The 21,914-nt window shown below is 37.5% G+C and overlaps 1 protein-coding gene and 1 long non-coding RNA gene across 5 annotated transcripts in view; one reads left to right on the top strand and one right to left on the bottom strand.

The window, feature by feature from the left end:
- The window catches only part of LOC125804591 (uncharacterized), a 349,596-nt gene that overhangs the window by 85,506 nt on the left and 242,176 nt on the right, over positions 1-21,914 (top strand). The gene's annotated exons all lie outside the window — the stretch shown is intronic.
- The window catches only part of LOC103024772 (thrombospondin type-1 domain-containing protein 4), a 114,238-nt gene that overhangs the window by 6,934 nt on the left and 85,390 nt on the right, over positions 1-21,914 (bottom strand). For 3 of the 4 annotated variants that reach the window (XM_022679829.2, XM_007251880.4, XM_022679831.2), the window contains 7 exons: positions 11,531-11,735; positions 5,620-5,795; positions 4,917-5,004; positions 3,543-3,743; positions 2,806-2,935; positions 1,472-1,676; positions 21-194 (listed from right to left, as the gene is read on the bottom strand). In XM_022679829.2, the coding sequence (XP_022535550.2) occupies positions 21-194; positions 1,472-1,676; positions 2,806-2,935; positions 3,543-3,743; positions 4,917-5,004; positions 5,620-5,795; positions 11,531-11,735 (1,179 nt within the window). The remainder of the gene's footprint in view (positions 1-20; positions 195-1,471; positions 1,677-2,805; positions 2,936-3,542; positions 3,744-4,916; positions 5,005-5,619; positions 5,796-11,530; positions 11,736-21,914) is intronic. The other variant, XM_022679830.2, reaches the window with a different exon arrangement.

The following is a 21,914-nucleotide window of genomic DNA, read 5'->3' as shown; positions in this document are numbered from 1 at the left end:
GTTGCTGGAGCTGTACTCACTCTGTTGGCCCAGTCTGTGTGGAACCAGCTCTTTGCACACGGTCCCATGTCACAGTTCTCCGCATCGCTGGGACGAAGCTTCATGTTACACTCCTCATCCTCCACAAAATCACCCACGTTACTGACGCAGCGCACCTCCCGCGACCTCTGACCCACCCCACAGGGCACCGAGCACTAGGACCACACACACAGCCCACATATACGCATATATATGACATAAATAAACACACACTGATACATGGTATTGCTGTCACACCCCTACAGTGGGGTACAGTGGTGCTTTAAAGTTTCTGGACCTTTTATAAAAGTCATAAAAGTAGATAAAGAAAACCCAGTGAAACAAATACGACAAAAATATTATACTGGCTCATTTATTTATTAAGGAAAATGATCCAATATTACATATTTTACATATACTTCAACAAGTCTTTTTCTGGAAGTATAACATTTTTGTCTGATTTATTTAACTGGGTTCTCTTTGACTACTTTTGGGACTTGCAATCTGAAGATGTTTAAGGTCAAAGTTATGCAGAAATACAGAACATTCAAAAGGGTTCACACACTTTCAAGCATCACTTTATATCAGACAAACCAAGTCTCCCTGAAGCTGCGGGAGTCTCCCGCATTTCGGTAGTGGCTCCCTGATGCCCGCGAGTCACATAAAATCTCCCGGAATTCAGAACGAGTGCCCCACAAACGCTCACACAGGCCACAGACTTTTTTTCTCTAATCGCGTGTGGGAAGGAGAGAGAGAAAACAGAGAGGGTTCTGATTGGCCTGTTCTCTGCAAAGAGTCTGTGAGACAGCCAACCAGTTTTTAGTGTGGGAGGGCAGTTTTTCTCCCCCCTCCCGGACGGGAGTTCAGTGAGTGGGAGAAAGCAGATCATGGCGGAGGCAATATTAATAATTATTGTAATATGATATGAAATGTTGTTCAATTTTTTGTGATATTGTAACTGTCAATTTTTGTCAAATAAAGGCTTTTTTTCCAAAAAAAAAAAAAAAAAAAAAAAAAAGGAAAGCAGAGGCAGTGCCTTCCAAAAAGTAAAAAGATGAAACTCATTTCACCTCTGAATACTCTAAATTAAAATTAATTAATATAAAAGTATAGTTTCTTTATCCTTTGGTGTGTGTGCAAGTTTTTTTTTTTTTTTTTTTTTTTTTTTTTTGGCGGGTTGGGGGGGGGGGGTAACCTCCCTGAAATCAACTTTTGCAACTTGGGATATCTGGTATATTCAGCTCATAAGTGAATTCAGATCCAAGTTTGATAAAATGATCTAAATTACAATCTGAATCACTTTATCTAGCTAAAGGTTTGTGAAACGAATGATCATCATTGAGCAGCCTTTTTAGTTCAAGAAGTCAACAGGATCCATCAATATAAGAGCAGAGCTGTGAACAGGTCTGCTATATAAAAACTCAATCAGTGACTGAACTGACTGGCCACTCACAGGGCTCCACTCGGAGCGGATCTGCCACTCGCTGCAGATCTTCATTTGGCAGGTGCCGCTACTCTCGGGGCGCTCGAGGTGGCGGCAGCGGCTGGACTGCACGTTGAGGGTGCGGTTGGCGTAAACCTGGCGGCAGAGGATCTGACGGTGCTGCATGCCGAGGCCACACGTCTTACTGCACTCTGACCACTCGCCAATATCCCAACTGCAAATACAAGAAACACAAGAAACATACTCAACATGTAGAACAGACGAATCCTTAATCAGATAGATCAGCAGCAACAACACAATACAATAAGAAACATATTAAACATAAATTAAAACAAAGAAGAATAGAAAATATATAAGGCTATAAAAAACTTATTATACAACGTAAAGATCTATCTGTAAACAGAGCAGTGCAGTAGATGTTGCTTATGGTCAAATAAATAATTAACAGAGCAAAGTGCAAGGTGCAATGACATTGATTATAAAAGTGAATGATGTGCCAAAGAAATATCAATTTAAATATGCATATGTTACAAAATATTTCTGAGAAGTGAATATGTGAATACCCAATCATGAGTAACTGTACTTGAAAGTAAATGAGGTTGGGAAAGTGATGGTGTAAAGAATTAAGAACTAAGTGGTTGAATAATGTCCATATGGTGTGACTGGATTAAACTCATTCAGCAGCAGCATCTGCTGCAATCACTGTAAACCTCTGTAAACCTGAGCATGATTATTCGGGTAGAAATTAAAGTGACAGTCTGGAAGCCTTTGGCAAAAATGTGTAATTGCACAGACCATGCTCAATTGTACTATTAAAACATCTCTTTTCAGAGTGGATGAATCTGGTGATTTTAGTGAGGATTCTGTGTTTTTTTTTGGTTTAATGATGCATGAATGAGCAGATGAACACTGAGTTTGCATCAGCACCACTGGCAGCACCATGCTTGCTCAGATAATCAGCAAAAGCTATTATAGCCAGAAAGGAACCAGGGACCTTCCAGACACCCTGTTCTTAGCAACCATATGTGGCTTTGCAGGAACGGTAGCAGTTCTGCTGCTTTATTACAATCATAAAATCTACCATTTGAATAAAAAATACTCAATTACAGAATTTAGATATTATATTAAATGTTAAGATCTAATATGTAAAAATATTTTAAGTGTTTTACTGTGGAAGAAATCCACTATCCTCGTACTTTTATTGTTTAATGTCATTACAAAAGAAATACATGTAAAATCAAACGAATGATTTTTATTAGTACTTGTTATATTGTTATATATGTGTAAGTGTACTATATGACACACTGACAGTACGTCTTTAGAGAGTACTTGAGGGTTCTCACAATGCAGGGCATGGCTGGACGTTGCAGGGCTCCTCCTGAGCGCTGGGCTTGGTACTGCTGTCACACAGAGTGTCCGACACACGGTCGTGAGTGATGCGGTGAACACAGCCAAACACAGTATACCTGCTACCTGCAGAGCAAATACACAGGGTCACAATGTTCATTAAAAAGCTATTTGTTCATTAAAGGCTCACTATTTTAAATAATACATTATGATGTGCCTTTAGGACTAATATACCAAACCACTCGGGCAGATCAAATAATCATTCAGTTACTGTAATTAACGTAAAATATTCAATTTAATGTGATCAAAAATGTGAAACTGCAACCACCCGTTTCATATTATATACTAGTGCATCTTTAAACAATTAGAATATAATAAAAAAAAACTTAGTTTATTTCAGTAATTCAGTTCAAAATGTGAAATTAATATATATAGATGTATTACACACAGAGTAATCTATTTTAAGTGTTTTTGAGTATTTTTATTGTTGATGATTATGTGATGCTTACAGCTAATGAAAACCCAAAAAATCTTTGTCTTAGAAAATTTGAATATGATATAAGACCAATTGGTACTTTTGGCAGTGTGGGCAGTGTGCCAAGTCCTGCTGGAAAATGAAATCCACGTAAAATAAATAAAGAAATGAGAAGGGGATTGGTACTGTACTTGGTTTTTCTTCACTGTAGAACAGAAGCATACCAGCTACCGCAGTAAGAAGACCCACAGTTCTCACCTCTGCCACAGGAGGCGCTGCAGTCAGTTGTTCCAATAAGTTTCCAGTTATGCTCTCTCTGTCTGCGTGGGGGCTGGGCTGCAGGTACCTGGTTGTCGGGTGTGTGAGGAGGGTACCTGTGTCCTCCTCCTTGTTCGTATCCTTCCTGAGACGTCCGACCGTACTGATCATATCCTGTTTCACTGGTCACTGTGTTACCTGCTGAAACATTCATTCAGACTGCTGTGAATCCCAACTGATACTAGGGTTGCACTGGTGTGAGCTTTTTATGGTATGATAACCATCTATCATGTTATCAGGGTCATCACAGTTCTTCATAACTATTCTAAAGCACTAACAGAATAACGGATAACACACTCCCTCTCGTGTTCTATTGCTTTTATACAACAGTTTATTTTTTTACAAAATGAATAAAGAAAATAAATCAAAGAATTAAAAAAAAATTCAGTTTGAATATGCTTTAATATGGACTGTGCCTTCCGCCAAAAAGTAGTTCCACAACAACTGTAACAGAACTGAAACTTAACTACAAAACTGTGTATGGTTCATACAGACTAACACCACGAAAGTTAGCTTGATATCAAAATTGGGAATAAGTGAAGATGGTAACGTTAGGAGTGTGAAATAACTCTAATACTCTCCTCTCCTGTTTGTGGAGTCGTCTTTAGGTGAACACTGCGCATTTTTTGAGCATTTCTGCCTGTTTTGCTGGGTGGTGTTGGTTTTAGCTAGCCGGCTGGACTGTGGTTAGGTTAGCGTAGCTTGCTTTAGCTCAGCATTAGCGTAGCTTAGCCTAGCCTGGATGGTTAGCGTTCTGGCTGTCAGATGGCAGTAACTGAGCGAAGTTCTTTCCCTTTTTTCCACAAAAGATGAGCCAGCTCTGCGGGCTGTGGGCTGCAGGCGAGGGTGCCGCGGCTGAGCGCTAGACTGTGCTAAGCTAACGCTGCTGCGGGTGTCCTGTGTGTATACGCTATTATTTGGCAACGCGTCGGTAGAGTGACACAAGTTTAGTGTGAGAAGGCCGTGATGTTATCACATATATTAGCATGGCTAGAACACTTCTTAACCAATCAGATTGTGAGGTCAGAACTAACTGTGTATAAAACCCTCTGGCCCACACCTGACATTATACATGGTGCCAACAGCTTTATGTTGTTGGCTCTAGAAGGTCCGTTCATTTGACAAAACCTCTCTATATTCTAGGGCATTTTCATATCCAGGATTAGAATATTAACTGTTGGTTAATATTAATAGAATACACACTAAATATGTTAATACATATTAAATGTATTGACATACAAATCATTGTAACAAATCATCAAAAACTGCTTAATTAAAGTTTATATTCAAGTTAAAAAGACTCATTTGACTCACCATCATCTGCACTGCCCTGCAAAACTGAGTTTTCTGATGGAAGGATGTATTCATAATGCACTCCAGGATTGGGCTGCTGGTAGATCATCTACAGTATTAAAAACACAGAGGATAGAGCCATCAACATTGAATAATTGGTAGATTTTCAGATTTATACTCTATGTTAGGATATACTGCTGCAACAAAATACATCTAAAACTTTATTTAGTATAAATTTAACAGCTTCATATGTTCAGTAGAAATAACAATAGAAAATAATCTAAAAGTGTTTGTCTGTTCCATAAACAAGACCTCAGTTTTGTACAACATAATAATACAATAAAGCAATGAAGTGGATTTAAAATGCAAACAACTAAAAATACATTAAATGGATAAAAACAAATACAAAACGGACATCTTTCAAGAATATCACTATTTCATTATATGAAGTTTTATCGTGTGAAATATTTTTGCGATATAATACAGGGAGAGCTTTGGTTTCAGTGCATTACCAGCTGATAACGGCTCTTATAGAACGCCTCTCAGCCAATCACAATGCAGGGTCGGAACTAACTGTGGTACAATAATAATTAAAAAATCAATACTGTGTTTTAAAAATCTATTATGGAAAAACTAAATTGTGCAATACTTATATCAATATATCAGCATTACCTGTTGTTTATTGACTACATGAAGCATTACAAAATTGTCCACAGTCACTCACATAGACGTCCAGGACTTCATTGGTCGGCCCCTCTGCCAGAAAGGACTCTCCAGCTGTGCTGCTGATTTCATTGGGCCGCCGGTATGTGAACATGGTCCCCCCTCCCTCGTACTTTCCTGGCCGGTCGATGGCCCAGTTTCCGTTTATGATGGATCGTCCAGCACGGCTCCGCAGGGCTGCAGGACACACAGACACCTTGTATCTTAAAGACACGCTGGAATATCATCACTGTCCATTTAAAAACATGTGCAGTACCAGTCAATAGTTTGGACACACCTTAAATTCAGTGATTATTTAAAATGTTCTGCCTTGTAGAGTAAGACTAAAGTCATCCAAACTATGAAGAAAAACATAGGGAATTATTTAGCAAACAAAAAACAGCACCCCAGATAAGAGCATCTAAATGCTATACAGAGTATTTTGGTTTGTTTAACAATTTTAAGTTACTACATGATTTATTTTGTGCTCCTTCATTGTCTGCATTGTCTGCATTGTCAGTAATAATTTACAACGTAGAAAAAAAGAATAAAAACATGGAATGAAAAGGTGTGTCCAACCTTTGACTGGTACTGTATCTCCAATGGTGACTTTGCAGGAAAATTATCTATTTTAAATGGAAAGTTATATAAAAGAAGAATTTACATTAAGTAATATTAATTATTAGTCTATTTATATACCATTCTATACAAAGTGTACTGACAAGCTACAGGGTTTGAATAATGATAAAAAAATAATAATAATGACAAAAATAATTCCCTAAATTTCCTTTGGGATAAATAAAGTATCTATCTATGTATCTATCTATCTAATGGCGAGAACTAAAAAATATAAAACGGTTAAAAACGGAGATGCAGGTTTTCATGAGCAGCAGTAATATACATAATTTAATTTCCTTACATTTCAATTAAATTTTTACTACACTCATCATAACACATAGTTGCTACTCAGAGGAAGGATAAAGGTAACTATAGGAACAATTAATAATTAAACATTTACACTCACAGAAAAGTAGTGGGTAACACATTTGTTTAATGCATCTCTGCATGTAGTTGCAGAGGTTCCTAAAGATGTCATGCAATAATCATCATGCATGTGCATGCTAATGTTAGCTAGCTCCCTGGTAACGTTAGCTAGCTCCCCGCTAATATTAGCTAGCTCCCTGGTAACGTTAGCGTACTTGCCGCTAATGTTAGCTAGCTCGCCGCTAATATTAGCTAGCTCTCTAATGTAAGCTAGGTCTGCGCTAACCTTAGTTCTCTCCAGAATAACGTTAGCTACATTGCCACTAATGTTAGCTAGCGCTCCGCTAACATTAGTTCTCTCTCCATAAACGTTAGTTAGCTCTCCTCTAGCATTAGTTCTCTTGAAAGTAACATTAGCTAAATTGCCACTCATGTTAACATGTGCTTTCCCACCGTAATTAAACAGACCGTCTGAAAATGGAATGCCTACAGCAAATTTACAGTAAATGGTTAATAACCCAGATTTTAATTTAAGACTTTTTAAGGACCAGCAGAGACCCTGTCTTCTACACAAGCTCTTGAGATAGCAGCAGTATGTGGACAAGTATTGTCCTGTTGGAATAGCTCACCAGAAAATGTAGAGTCACTGGTTTGCAGGGTCTTATTAGCATAATGTTGGGCTGTCAGAATACCTCTAATGAAGACCAAAGGTAATTGTCATTGGCATTGTACAAAATTACACCACGTATGATTACACCAGGGCTTCTGTATGTTTGAAGTGTATCAACAAACTGTTCTTCTTGATGTTTATACCACAATTCCTCCACACATGGATTTGTTGGTTGTTTCCATGTCCAAGACAACAAGAGAAAAGCATAATAGGAATTGCTCATTCAGTAGCTCACTTGCCCATTATTCAATGATCATGTACCATCACATGGTAGTACACAAAGTGTATCAAGAACAGTAATGTAGCTAGACTTTTTACACACATTAGTGTCAATGCTAGTTTAAGAGCGGGTTCACCATCCAGCAATCTGCAGCCCAGAGTGACTCTGTAGTCAGAAACTGACCACGAATGAAGGGCAAGACTTCCATTTTTTACAGTGGATGTAGCAGTACCGGGGATTTCCTCCAAAACTACGCAACCACCATAACGCTTCATCACTCAGCAGCTCCTCTGTTGTCCTTCCAGTCCCATCCAATATCTCTCCTCTTACAAACATGTGATTAAATCAAATAACAATGACAATCACAGACCCTTCAGACTCTAAACGGGTCTATTGTCTGTTTTCACATTTGTCCCCACTGTCCACAGTTCACCCACAGCTGCTGTCTCACTTTCGGCAAACCACAACCTCATCGGGATATTTATCACCATGACTTTCCATTATGAAGCAACAGTTCAGTTCAAACCTTTGGTTTTCCCTACTCCAAATATAGTCAAGATTGGTGGTTGAAGCACATAACTAAACTTAGTGTAGCACATAACCAACCAATCGTGCTTTAATCTGCTACAATCAACACAGAACCATAGTCTTTACAAAACCTTTACAAAACAAAAAGCAACAAGAGGCTTAAGATGCTAGCAATATGTGCATAGCATTGCGGAGGCAAAGAAATCGCCATTTTTTTTGCCACTAACAAGCTCAAAATACCTCCACACACACACACTTCATTTGTAGAATTCTGATTTTTTTTAAACAAGGCAATGAATACCTTAAAAGTAATGTTTAGCTTGATTTAGGGCTTGTCAGTGTGTGTTTGCTATCGTAACAACAGGAAAAGTGTGCACTGGGCGGCTCAAAACACACAAAAGGTATGTTGTAATTCTCTTTATTTATCATTGGTGTGTTTTGGGTGCAACATGCAATAAACCAATCAGCGTGTGACTTGCCATTCTCTGTAAGAGCCAGGTGCGCTTTGACTTTGGCGGATTGCTATTTCGGGGGCGCAGCTACCTGGACGTGTTCAACACTTTGCAGGAGAAAAAACTGACCTGCTCGTTTACGTTGTGAAGAATACTCAGGAATGGCAATGTTATTTTATTTTGCATTCTGTTTATTACACCAGAAATGTACCTGACCACCATGCCCATCTGCAAAATACTGCCTATTCATAAGCATGGTTGCTATTTAAACGATGCAGGCATAAGGTATGCTAATTACGAGGGAAATTAAAATTATTAACTCCATTTAAAACTATTTATTTCATTAAACACTGTTTTGTAAGATTAATATATCTTTTAAGAGAACAGGACACCCTAAAATTTTAAAGATCACCCCCATCTTTGGGTCACGTTTTGTAGGGTTAAGCAAAAACATTTCTAAACCAACAGTGTCTTGTGTATGTATGTGTGGAATACATCATAGAAGCCATTACTACCCACAGTGGACAGTGTAGTAGGTGGTATTGTTTGGGACCGACAGTGTCTAGCTAGAATTGTCCATGTAAAGAGACACGAGTAAGGCAGAAATCACAGGTTCAATCCACATTCAATACATAATGTCCCACACACATATTCTACAGTGCAGCCTTCTTTATCTTCTATTGGACATGGCATAGGTCATGGGACATAATAGTATTGAATTCTTGTATTTTTACAGCTATGGAAAAAAGACACCACCTAAAATGATGAGTTCATTTGATTTTACCTAATTAAAAACCTCTGGAATATAATTAAGATGAAGATGGATGATCACAACCATCAAATCAAGCTGAACTGCTTGAATGTTTTAACCAGGAGTGCAGGCATAAAGTTATCCAAAAGCAGTGTGTAAGACTGGTGGAGGAGAACAAGCCAAGATGCAGGAAAATTGTGATTAAAAATCAGGGTTATTCCACCAAATATTGATTTCTAAACTCTTAAAACTTTAAGAATATGAACTTGTTTTCTTTACATTATTTAAGGTCTAAAAGCTCTGCATCTTTTTTGTAATTTCATACATATATATATATATATATATATATATATATATATAAACCTATAAATAGGACATTAAATAGGACCAAACATGGACATTATAATACATTATACACTGTTATCCATAACAAACTGACCATTTATGGCTTAATTTTTTTTATTAGCCTCAAAGCCTGAAACTATCGTTTTAAGGGGTTAAAGCGAATGATGGGATGAGGGGACAGAGACACCAATGAAAGCTTGTTTATGTACGTGGCCCCCGGAGTCCAGAGTGGGAGCCGGACCCATGCTGGGCTTCAGCATGGCTCTCATTAAAGCAATGTCTCCAACAATAAAACACTGACATTCCTCCAGTCACTCCTAAAATAGCAGTGACTCCTCTCTCTCTCTCTGCTTTCTCTTTTTCTTTGTCTCTCCCTCTTTCTGTCTCTTGTCTAATCTTAGATCCAGCCATTTCCCAAGTGACATCGGAATCATTTCTAATGGGTGGGCTTACTGAGGATGAAAGACTGAAGATACAGTCTCTGATGATGACTGACACATTTAAGAACTGCTACCCGTGAATTAAAGCAGATCATTTCATGTGTTTAAAGTTCCTTTAATTTTACAAATCCAGCCAATTTTTTTTAAGTTCACGCAGAACTCACTGAACTTCTATAAAGGAGCATAAAAAGCTAAAAACACGAATAATCAAAAGCCCTGAAATGCCTGTGACATTTTAAAAGCCACAACTTAATCCGAGAGTGGAATTCAGCCTTTTATGTCTTAAATCATCTTAATGTAAAACACACTCTGAGAAATCTGCTCTGTGTTTATGTTAATGCCTGTCTGATACACCATGTGGGCCCTAAAATTGACTGAGATTATAGCTACATTTATGTGCCAGTATCCGTGATAAAATGCCACCGATAAAACCCACAGCTGGTAAAAACAAAAGGCGCAGCATAAACATAGCATATTATAACTGCGTGTGAAGGGAACATTTGAAAAATAAGGCAAATAGGCTACCTGAGCCCTTCCTATCAATAATTATATACACTATCATTTAAAATATAACAGAATTAGTTTCTCAGGGGGTGATTTTATTCCTGTCCGGATTGACCATGTAAGTGTTTTTTTTCAGACGTCCTCTGAGATTTAGAAAATTATAGGCAGAATTACCTTCTGTTTTATGCTGAACTCAGTGATCCTCCGATAATTTTATTCCCTTTCGGACGCACATCTCTGAGTTTCGTCACCTCGCGTTTAATAAAACAGCTATTTGTCCACTACTATGCACCGAAATTACAGTTTTAACGGAGATCCACGTAGACAAACACACCAGCGAGTGGAACTGGAGGAGCTACTGAACGCGATGTCATGTGACCGAGTAAGCAGATGTCCCCCTGAGAAACTAATACCATCCGTCTAATGCATATTTCTCCTTTTGGAAACAATCAGTGATAAATGAGTGTGTTTGTGAGTAAAATGTCTACAGGAGTCAAATTTCCAAACACTGGATAGAGTTTTCTGCCACTAACACACAGACACAAGCGATGACGAGTCTTATTCTGTAGCTAATCAGTGAATATATATGTTTCAATGTCCAAAATGCCCATCTACTCAACAATAGCGGTGGTGGTAAATTACCAAGCTATTTTCAGCAACCTCACTGAAGCTCAGCGATTACCTGTTCAGCATGAAAACAACCAGCTTGCCTGTTTCCATGGCTGCAGCACACTATGTGTGTGCTGTTGTCTATACCTGACAACCCTGAGTGTGGAAATGGGACTGGGGATTGCGATGAATTTGTTTTGGGAAAAGGAAAAGCTGTAAACAAGAGGTCAGCACCCTTTAGAACTACTTTAAGACAGCTGATTCAAGGTTCTACCTCATGAAGCTGACTGGGAGAATAATGTAAAGAGTGGGCAAAGTGGGCATCACAGCAAAAGGTGCTACTTTGAAGAATCTTCAGTATACAACCTATTTTGGCTTGATTAACACTTGTTTGATCATTTTATATATATATTTACATTGCTCCACTCACCAAGGTAGTTCTGGCTCTTGACCATCTCGGTGACGTTGATCTTGGTAGCTCCCTCTGGAATCTCCACGATCTTGTGGTAGCCCACTTTGGACAGGCTGTGCTGGAACATGCCAGAGACCAGCTTGCAGGCGGTGTTATCCCCTCCACACACCCCACACTTATCCATCTCCTTCCCCGAGCCCAGGAACTCATCACAGCCAGGACTCTGAGAAGAGAGAGAGACAGAGAGACTCATAAAGCATTTGTTACTGCACAAACAGAGATACATTGTATGTTCCAATTTTTTTGACAACACTTCTGATTAATTAATTTTAACGTCCTTAAAAAAAGACTACTGCAAATAGAATAGGACTCTCTGGAGCAGATAAACACAAACCTGTTGACACCATGCCTAATGCCAGATGAGGGCTAGAGGAGTGTTAAACTTTAAGCACAGGTAACCAAAACAAATGTTTGATTATTTTGGGCGGCGCTGGTCTGCTTGAGGGAGACGGTGCACGTGCACACACACATGTATACACACACATGCCTCTCTGTATCTGCTTTAACAGGTTGTTCTGTGATCCATTTATCAACTGGTCCACCAAGCAATGTGTTCCCACCCACAAGCTTGTCACAGTTTAAACAACACGTTAAAATTCTGTCATAGGTTTCCAGGTCTGTACAGAACCCTAAAGGGGGATTGCCAGTTGAATATACAGAACTCTCACTGGGGGGATTGTGACCTAAGTCCTAAGTTCTGAAGAGACGTATGTGAGATCATACTGGAGAGAAGTTGTTGGGTTTAAGATAAAATCGGCTGCAGTACTTGAATACTCTTCTGTATTTTACTGCTTAAGATAAATGAGCCTAAATATAATCCAAAAAATGATCCTAAAGATAAAAGCTTCTTGACTTGATCCATAATTCAAAATAAGTAAAAAAAAAAAATATTGATTAGGGTTGCACGATATTGGAAAAGTTTTACATTACAAATGTTCTTTTTTCAACAATATATACCGCGATATTAAACAATGCAAGGCCCATGACGTCACCAGCTCTGCCTCCAGCACAGAGTACTCAAAACCAAAGGAAAACAGCTAAACAACAGTAATTGTCTATTTATTCAGGCATTTAAATGGCTTTTTAAAAGGTAAATAAGTGTATTTTTCTGGGATTAAAAGCATGAATTCAGCTGTAACTGGAAATATTTGTGCAAAACTGTGCTGGACTGAGGTGCACAGCTTTTGACACGTAATTCAGTATTGTGTAATTCAGAAATAGGCCTGAGAAACTGCTCCACACAGTATTAACAGAAATCTATTAACAGAAGGTTGTGTCTGTGACCTGTGTGACCGTCTGCTTGGTGGAGGTGTTCTGGTTTTGAGTAAGTGTTTAATTTCAGTTAATCAAAAATAACATTTCCTACAATAGCTCTGTGAAGTTTGGCTACACAAAGTTCACAGGGTCTTTTGTTACAGTGCTTATAAGTAAAGTTGGAAGCCAGTCAGTGGAAAGTGGGCTAAATTCTGGCCCAGGACTGCAGTAAGCATAGACTGCTCACATCAGCACATCATAAATCCAAGCCTTCCAGCAGTAAAACCAACTGAACAGGTGCAGAAAGAAGGGATATGGAGAGAAAGAGGAAGTGAAGAAAAGACAAAATAAAAAGAGATGTAAAGTGAAGAGGAGAGAAGTTAATAGCTTAGAAGATAAAAAATGAAATAAAAAAATGTAAGAGAAGAGAAGTGTAGATGTTAGATGAGAATATGAAAGAAGCAAAAAAAAAATTAACAGAAGACAAAAAAGAAAAGAGAAGATGAGAGAATGGAATAAAAAATGAAAAGGAAATAGGGTGATAGATAAAAATCGTAAGAGAAAAAACACCTGAATATGAGAGAAGATTAGAGAAGGAGATATGAAAAAGAAATTATGAGAGACATAAGAGGAAAAAACATAATAAAATGAAAACAGAACAGAAGACAAAAGCAGAGAAGATCAGATGAGAGAAGAGAAGAGAAGAGTGAATGGATTAAAATTAAAGAAACAAGTTTAAAGCTAAAAGTGAAGATAAGAGAAGAGAGATATGAAAAAGAAATGATGAGAGGCATAAGATGAAAAAGAAAATAGAAGAGATGAAAACAGAACAGAAGACAAAAGCAGAGAAGATAAGATGAGAGAAGAGAAGAGAAGAGAGAATGGATTAAAAATAAAGAAAAAGGTTTAAAGATATAAGTGAAGATGAGAGAAGAGAGATATAGGAAAAATACATTATGAGAGATATGATAAAAGAAGAAAAGAAAGGAGAGATGAAAACAACAGAAGACAAAAGAAGAGAACAAGATGAGCGAAGAGAGAATGGAAAAAAAGGAACAGGTGAAAGATAGAAGTGAAGATGGGAGCAAAAGAGTTGGGGAAAAAGAAATGATGAGAGATATGATAGAAGACAAGAAATAAACAGAAAATGAAAGAAGAGAAAAGATAATGGAATAAAAAAGCAGATATAAAGATAGAAGTAAATGATGAGGCATAAAATGAAGGAAGAAAAGAAAGTAAAAACAAAGACAAAAGGAGAGAACAGGAGATGAGCAGAGACAATAGACAACGGAATAAAAGAAGGAAACAAATATGAAGATAGAAGTGATTGTGAGAGAAGAGATATACTACGAAAAAAAGAAAATAAAGAAAAATAAAAAAAAGAATAGAAGACAAAAGAAGAAAACAGAAGATGAAGAAGAAAGAGAAAAGGAAAAAAGAATAAAGAAACAGGTGTAAATATGAAGATGAGAGAAGATAGATAGTGAAAAAAGAATTGATGATAGATATACAATGAAAGAAGAAAAGAAAGGTGAGATAAAAAAGGGCAGAAGACAATAGAAGAGAAGAGAATATGGAGGAGAGAAGAAAGAATGGAATGAAAAGAAGATGTAACAGATGTAAAGATAGAAGTGAAGATAAGAGAAGAGAGAATGGAATAAAAGAGAAAGAAAGCGACTAAATAAAAAAAGGGTAAGAGAAAAAATAACTTGAATATGAGAGAAGAGGAAAGAAGAAAGACAGGAAAAAAGAATTATAAATGGTAAAAGAAGAAAAGAAAGACAAACAAAGAGGAGATGAGAGAAAAGAGGAGAGAATGTAACAAATAGAATAAGAAAGCAGATGTTAAGATAGAAGTGAAGATAAGAGAAGAGAGAATGGAATAAAAGAGAATAAAGGCGAATAGATAAAAAAAGGGTAAGAGAAAAAAATAACTTGAATATGAGAGAAGTTGAAGGAAGAAAGACAGGAAAAAAGATTATAAATGGTGAAAGAAGAAAGTAAGAAGAGATAAAACAGATCAGAAGAGGACAAAGAGGAGATGAGAGAAAAGAAGATACAATGTAATAAATAGAAGAAGAAAACAGATGTAAAGACAGAAGATAAGAGAATGGAATAAAAGAGAAAGAAAGCAAATAAATAAAAAAGGGTAATAGAAAAAATCGACTTAAATATGAGAGAAGATGAAAGAAGAAAGACAGGAAAAAGAGTTATGCATGGTGAAAGAAGAAAAGAAAGGAGAGATAAAACAGATCATAAGAAACAAAGAGGAGAGAAGAGAAAAGAAGAAGAAAACAGATGTAAAGATAGAAGTGAAGATAAGAGAAGAGAGAATGGAATAAAAGAGAATAAAGGCGACTAAATAAAAAAAGGGTAAAAGAAAAAATAACTTGAATATGAGAGAAGATGAAGTAAGAAAGACAGGAAAAAAGAATTATAAATGGTAAAAGAAGAAAAGAAAGACAAACAAAGAGGAGATGAGAGAAAAGAAGAGAGAATGTAACAAATAGAAGACGAAAACAGTTGTAAAGATAGAAGTGAAAATTAAGAGTAATATAAAGAAAATAATAAAAATGAGAGAAGATAAGAGAAGAGATCTTAATTATAGTCGAGCTGCTAAACAAAGCGCCACCCTCAGGCCTGGAGTCAATCCCAGCTATTCCTCAGAATCTGCTGTGAATCCGCCTCGGTTTGCTGTAACGTTTACTGTTCCAGAAAATCCATGGCATTCCCAGACATTTCACTGTCATAAACCATCTCCACACAATTCCCAACTGAGACTTCAAACCTGTAACGCTTCACAAAGCACTCATACCGCTGAAGCCCCCGCTCTGCAGCTGTGGTCTCTGTGGTGGCGGTAATGTATTAGAATAAACACAGCCTTTACTCCGCACTGCATCATCACACCCATGCGGTTACAGTCCACACACACGGCCTTAAAGCACACCTCACCTCAGGGAGAGCATACCTTACAACCAGCCTTTAACAGATGAGGATCATATAAACGCTGCTCTATGGTATAAGGTATAAGGCAACACTGAACTTAAATCATCTGGGCTAGCTGGATTTATTATTGACATCTCAGCTGCACATGTGTCAAGTAATGAAGTACAAACACTTTGTTACCTTACTTAAGCAAAAAACAGTACCACTTTAAAATAAGACTACCTTTATAAAGGGTTTATAAATGCCTTACAATTAGTTTATTAATGGTTAATAATTAGTTTGTGAATGCCTTAAAATAATTACATTAATAATCAGTTATAACACATATGTAGAAAGGGCAACAATATAGATGGCTGTGGGTTCACTATTTGGCAAACAACAGGTCATTGTTGTCCTTTCTACGTATGTGTTATTAATAACTGATTATTAATCATTTTTAAGGCATTTACAACCTATTTAGTAACCATTAATAAACAAATTTATAAACGCTTTAAAAAAGGTAGTCTTATTTTAAAGTGGTACCAAAACATTTTGAAAAAAAAAAAAAAAGTAGAAATCTATACTCTACTAAGGTAATTTTTCTGACATTTTTTTCACACAATTATCTGTACTTTCTATGCTTTAGATTTTTTAAAAATATCCTCATTACTCCCATTTCATTTCAAAACCTATCCAGATAAATATCTTCATCCAGAAAGAATGTATCTGATTGTGATTGAATGAGAAGTATAAACATATACCATTTCAACACCCTATTGCACCGAAAAAAATGATGAGTAAAATTTACTTTAAAAAGTTTTGCAACATTCTGCATTTTCTTTTTTTAAGTAAATTTAATTTAATGTAAATTTAAGTAACTTCAACTCATTTTCAAGGCGTAAATGTTACATAGAGTAACATTTAAGTTAATAAGTGAACTGAACTTAAGTCAATCCTTTCTTTTAGTAAACTTTACTTAATTTCTGCATACAATATTACCTAATTACAATTACTTAATTTATACAATATTATTATATATAATTTTAGTTTAAAACACATTCAAATATTTTCATACACTTAACATAAAAAGATTTATTTTGTAAACAGACAAATTTAGTACACTAAAAAGAATGTATTGCATGCCATCCATGTGTTGAGATGTCAGGTCTGGAGCAGGGAGGACGCGGAGGCAAATGCAAACAATAATAAATTTAATAACGTAAACAAACACTAAATAAACATCAACTTAACAAAAAAAACAGAACTGAGCATAAACAGAAAAACACGAGGACCACTAACAGATGTAAAAACGTACAAGGATCGACACACGAGAAAGGAAACACGGACTATAAATAGTGGTGGACACAAACGGGAAACAGGAAACACCTGGGACTAAGGGGCGGAGTTACAAATGAACACAGGTAAGTGAAAAATTACAGGGGAACAATACAGAGGAGCACGGGTCACGTGGAGGTCACACACAAAAACATGAGAGCAGACAGGAAACAGGGCAAAGACCTGACATGAGACAGTGTAATTGTGTAAATTGTATAAATTAAGTAATTTTGTAATTACTTATTAGTAATATTGTATGCAGAAATTAAGTAAAGTTTACTAAAAGAAAGGATTGATTCAGTATAAATAAATTAAGTAAAGTTTACTAAAAGAAAGGATTGACTGTTCAGTTTAGTTCACTTATTTACTCTATGTAACATTTAAGTCTAGAAAATGAGTTGAAGTTACTTAAATTGATCTGAAATTAAATTTACTTAAAAAAAGCAAATGCAGAAAGTTGCAAAACTTTTTTAAAGTAAATTTTACTCATTATTTTCCTCAGTGTAGGTCTATGGGTTAATACGATTCTTTTCACCTGCACACGTCACGCCCCCCACACTCCAGCAAGATCATAGCAGATGTATGTAGTCTAGTATGAAGATGATCCGTGCAGAGACTCAAGAGAACTCCAGACAAACTCCAGTCCAACTAAATTTCTTTAATATATATATTTACATTCTACTAAAATACATTCATTTACAATCAGCATATATGCAGCTGAAACAGTGAGTAGCCTAGTGCATCCCACATTTATCAACACTAACATTTTAATATATTATAGTCATGATAGTCACAGCTTTTACAAAAAATGTGTTTTAGGGAGTCAGGTGTGAACAGGGCATCTGAAATCTGATTTAAGTGTCCAGAGACTTCTGTAGAAATCTGATTGTTATTTTAGATTTTGTAATTTTGCAAACATTTTTGCTGCTCAGACTATTAAAATTCCATCTGTAAATGTGAATCTAGATATGGATTTAAAAGCTAGAAACTGGATTTGGATTTGGATTTAGCAGTCTTTCTGTCAGGCTTTACAGTGTTAACTTATGGACTGAAAGAAACTGAATTAGCACAGGCCTAACAGCACAAACACACACCAGAAATACACACACACACAAAAGCTCTGACCAAAATCCGGTTACAGAAGATGTTCATCAGTAATTTTGACACCCAGTTAGAAGGAAAAAACATTTTTTATTTCACAGGTGGATAAAAAATTCACTTTAACTAATTATCCCATCATGAGAGTGGACAAATGTGAACCAGGAGACTCTCTACTTCCTTAATAAATAAACTAAACTGATGAGCCTCACTGTGACAACAAGCCCCCCAAGGCCCCAAAAGCCTTCAAAACGGATCTAATAGTTTTTCCTTTCACCACATCTACCCCAGTTTGACCTTAAATCACTTCATTCCTCACACTAACCTGCTCTCGGTGGGTGGCTTCTACCGTTTGGCACCAAAGGATCTCCTGATGAACCAAAATGAGGATTTAAACAGCACTAAAATCCACGTTCAGCTGGAAACGGTTAGACTGGTCTTGGGCACCAAGGAGCCCTCTGAGGAATTCCTTACCATTAGTGTTGAAATAAATGTTAGCGGTGTCTCTCGATGCACTGTAAAATCTCACCAAACTACTGTAATTGTAGTTTAATACTGCATCACATGAACTCAGCCCATTACATTTTAACTAGCTTAATTAAAGAAAGGTAACAGTACCATTCCTGTAAATAAACAGTGTAATTTTTTCAGTACAGCTGTATGCCATCTTTCAGGACTGCAAAGGATTATTATTAGTGGTGTCAATTGATAAAAAATGTCCTCAGATTAATCACAACAATATTCTGTGAATAACTGTGATTAATTGCACTTGTTCTCCTTAAGATGCAAGTTTTTATATTGGATATGTAAATGTAAATAAAAGAATGAATGTAAGAAATGTAAAAATGCAATTATATTTATATTAGTGGTCTCAATTAAATACTTGTATATGCTTGTGTGTTTGAGGGGGGATAAAGTGAATGCATGATAAATTGGATAGAGAAAACTTTTTTTTTTATTTATTGGATAAAATCTCACCTAGAACTTGATTTTGTGAATATAAAAAATCTTACTTTTTCACAAATGCTCACAATAAGGGGGATGACCATTTAAATGGGCTGGGGGAAATACGTAACGGCCAGTATTCAGTAATGTGTTCACTGTCCCTTTAAGAAGCCTTTTCGCTAAGTCTACCACGGACGCAGTTGGACCCAGCTCCTTTTATTAATTTTATTCTGTAACTCCATAAATGTGCTTTGGGGCTGCATTAGCTTATGTATTAACTAATAAATAAGCAAGTGGAATACCACCTGCTCCATGTGCTTCTTGTTTCACCTGCCCCAAATCTCACTGTCTTGTTACTGTCAGTTATTTTCAGACATTTATTTCACATTTATAAACTATTTCATTCACATATTCTACTACTGTTGTGAAGCAAAGGGTCTGGAACGCCCCTTTCAACCACCAAAACCATTCTTTCACATGAGTAAAGACATGTTTTTAAAAAGATATATGAAGTATATGAAGAATATATATAACTCACCCATTCACCATGCTACTCAGATGTATATCCCTCATTACTAGTGATGCCACAACACAAGGAGAGTGAAGACCAGCACATGCCTCCTCTGATACATGTGAAATCAGCCACCACCTCTTTTCCAACTGCTGCTGATGCAGCATTACCGAGTAGCATCACAGTGCACTCAGAGGAAAGTGCAGCGACTCTGTTCTGATACATCAGCTCACAGATGCCTTGTGCTGATCGACATCACCTTAGGAGTTATGAGGGAAAAGTGCGCCATCTACTGTACCCGCACAGAGAAAGCAAGACCAGGTGTGCTCTCTCGGGGCTTCGGCAGCTGATGGCAAGCTGCATGAGCGGGATTTGAACCAGCGATCTCCCAATCATAGTGGCAGCGTTTTAGACATTTTGAATCAAGTTTCTTACATATCTGGTCCAAATCAGTGCAGCAGTTTCTGAATGATTTTAGGATGTCAGTTATTCAAAGTTCTAATCCAATGACAGAAACGTAACCGGTGCCTGAAAACACATTATGAAATTTACACTGCAGTGATGTAATTAGTCCCACTGCTTCTGAGCAGTACCTCGTAATGAACTCTCTTCCCAAACCCACATCCTAAAACTCTCAGTAGCTGCCAAACTGCGAGATTAAAATGAGATTGTCAGATGTGGGAAGCTTTTTTTCACATTAACATGTGTTGCAGAGCAAAGCTGTGCAAACTTTTGCTGTTATGTTAAATTCGCCGCCGCAGGCTGGCGGGTTCTGTTCTTCAGAATATAGCAGCTCTTTGTTCTGGCTTGGGGGTAAACTCTGTGGTTCTTCAGGAGGGATTCAGTTGTGTGAGCAAGGAAAGGTCAATGATCAGAGATACTTCCTGATTAGAGTCGCAGGAACAGCAGCCGCATTTGTGCTGAGATTGGCGGCCAAGGATCGTGCGCAGCTGGTCAACCTGCTGACCGTCCAGCGCAGGATGTTTGTTTTTACAGGGTTCTACCTACAGAGTCACACAAGGAACATTTGTGTGGGCTGGTCAAGGTGTATCAGAAGTAGTACCTTTAATGACTGGTTGGGTCTTTAGTAATGGTAGGAATGGTAGACGGTCTTGTCCAGCAGTGAATTAAGCAATAGAACACGAGAGGGAGTGTGTTATCGGGAATAACAGCACGGCTGTGATTCGGTCGCAGGCACAAGCCGAAGGCGAGTGTTGTAGATCATCACAGCCGATCTATTGCTTTTATACAACAGTTTATTTTTACAAAATGAATAAAGAAAATAAATCAAAGAACTTTAAGAAATTCAGTTTGAACATGCTTTAATATGGACTGTGCCTTCCGCCAAAAAGTAGTTCCACAACAACTGTAACAGAACTGAAACTTAACTACAAAACGGCGCATGGTTCATACAGACTAACACCACGAAAGTTAGCTTGAAAGCAAAATAATAAGCGAAGATGGTAACGTTAGGAGCGTGAAATTACGCTGATACTCTCTCCTGCTCCGTCGAGTCGTCTTCAGGTGAACGCTGCGCATTTTTAGAGCATTTCTGCCTGTTTTGCTGGACGGTGTTGGTTTTAGCTAGCCGGCTGGACTGTGGTTAGGTTAGCGTAGCTTGCTTTTAAGCTCAGCATTAGCTTAGCTTAGCCTAGCCTGGCTGGTTAGCCTTCTGGCTATCAGACGGTATTAACCGAACGATTTTCTTTCCTTTTTTCCACAAAAGATGAGCCAGCGCTGTGGGCTGCGGGCGAGCGTGCCGCGGCTGAGTGCTAGCCTGTTCTAAGCTAAGGCTGCTGCCTTTTTCGGACTACAAGGCCTACTTAAAATCCTTTAAATTTCCCAAAAATCAACAGTGCGGCTTCTAATCCTGAGCGCCTCATGTATGAATTTTACCAGTAATTAATTTTGTGTATTAAGGATCAATAAAGCCACTGAAGTGCAGCATTATAAGGGTGAGTTTTAAGGGTGATGTTTATTCAGCACTAACCCTGTGTTCACACTGGTACGCAACAAAGTGACAGACGACCATTCATTTCCTATGGCAGGGCGCAATTTGTCGCTGCGACACGCGAGAGGCGACAAGCAACAAAGCAGCAGAGCGACACAGAGCTGAATTTTTCTCAGCTTTATGCAAATGAATTTCGATGCGGTGAAGCGACATTCTAACCTGATTGGCTTCTAGCTTTTCTTTGACTTATGCAGCAGCGCTATGCAGTTCTTTATGCAGTGTTTTCTCGCTCGCTTCACCACAGTTACACAGTGCAGTTAGCA

This window comes from Astyanax mexicanus, chromosome 9, assembly GCF_023375975.1.
Source record: "Astyanax mexicanus isolate ESR-SI-001 chromosome 9, AstMex3_surface, whole genome shotgun sequence".
Taxonomy (NCBI): Eukaryota; Metazoa; Chordata; class Actinopteri; order Characiformes; family Acestrorhamphidae; genus Astyanax; species Astyanax mexicanus.
The sequence above is the reverse complement of the archived record's forward strand: the minus strand, read 5'-3'. Positions and strand labels throughout refer to the sequence as shown.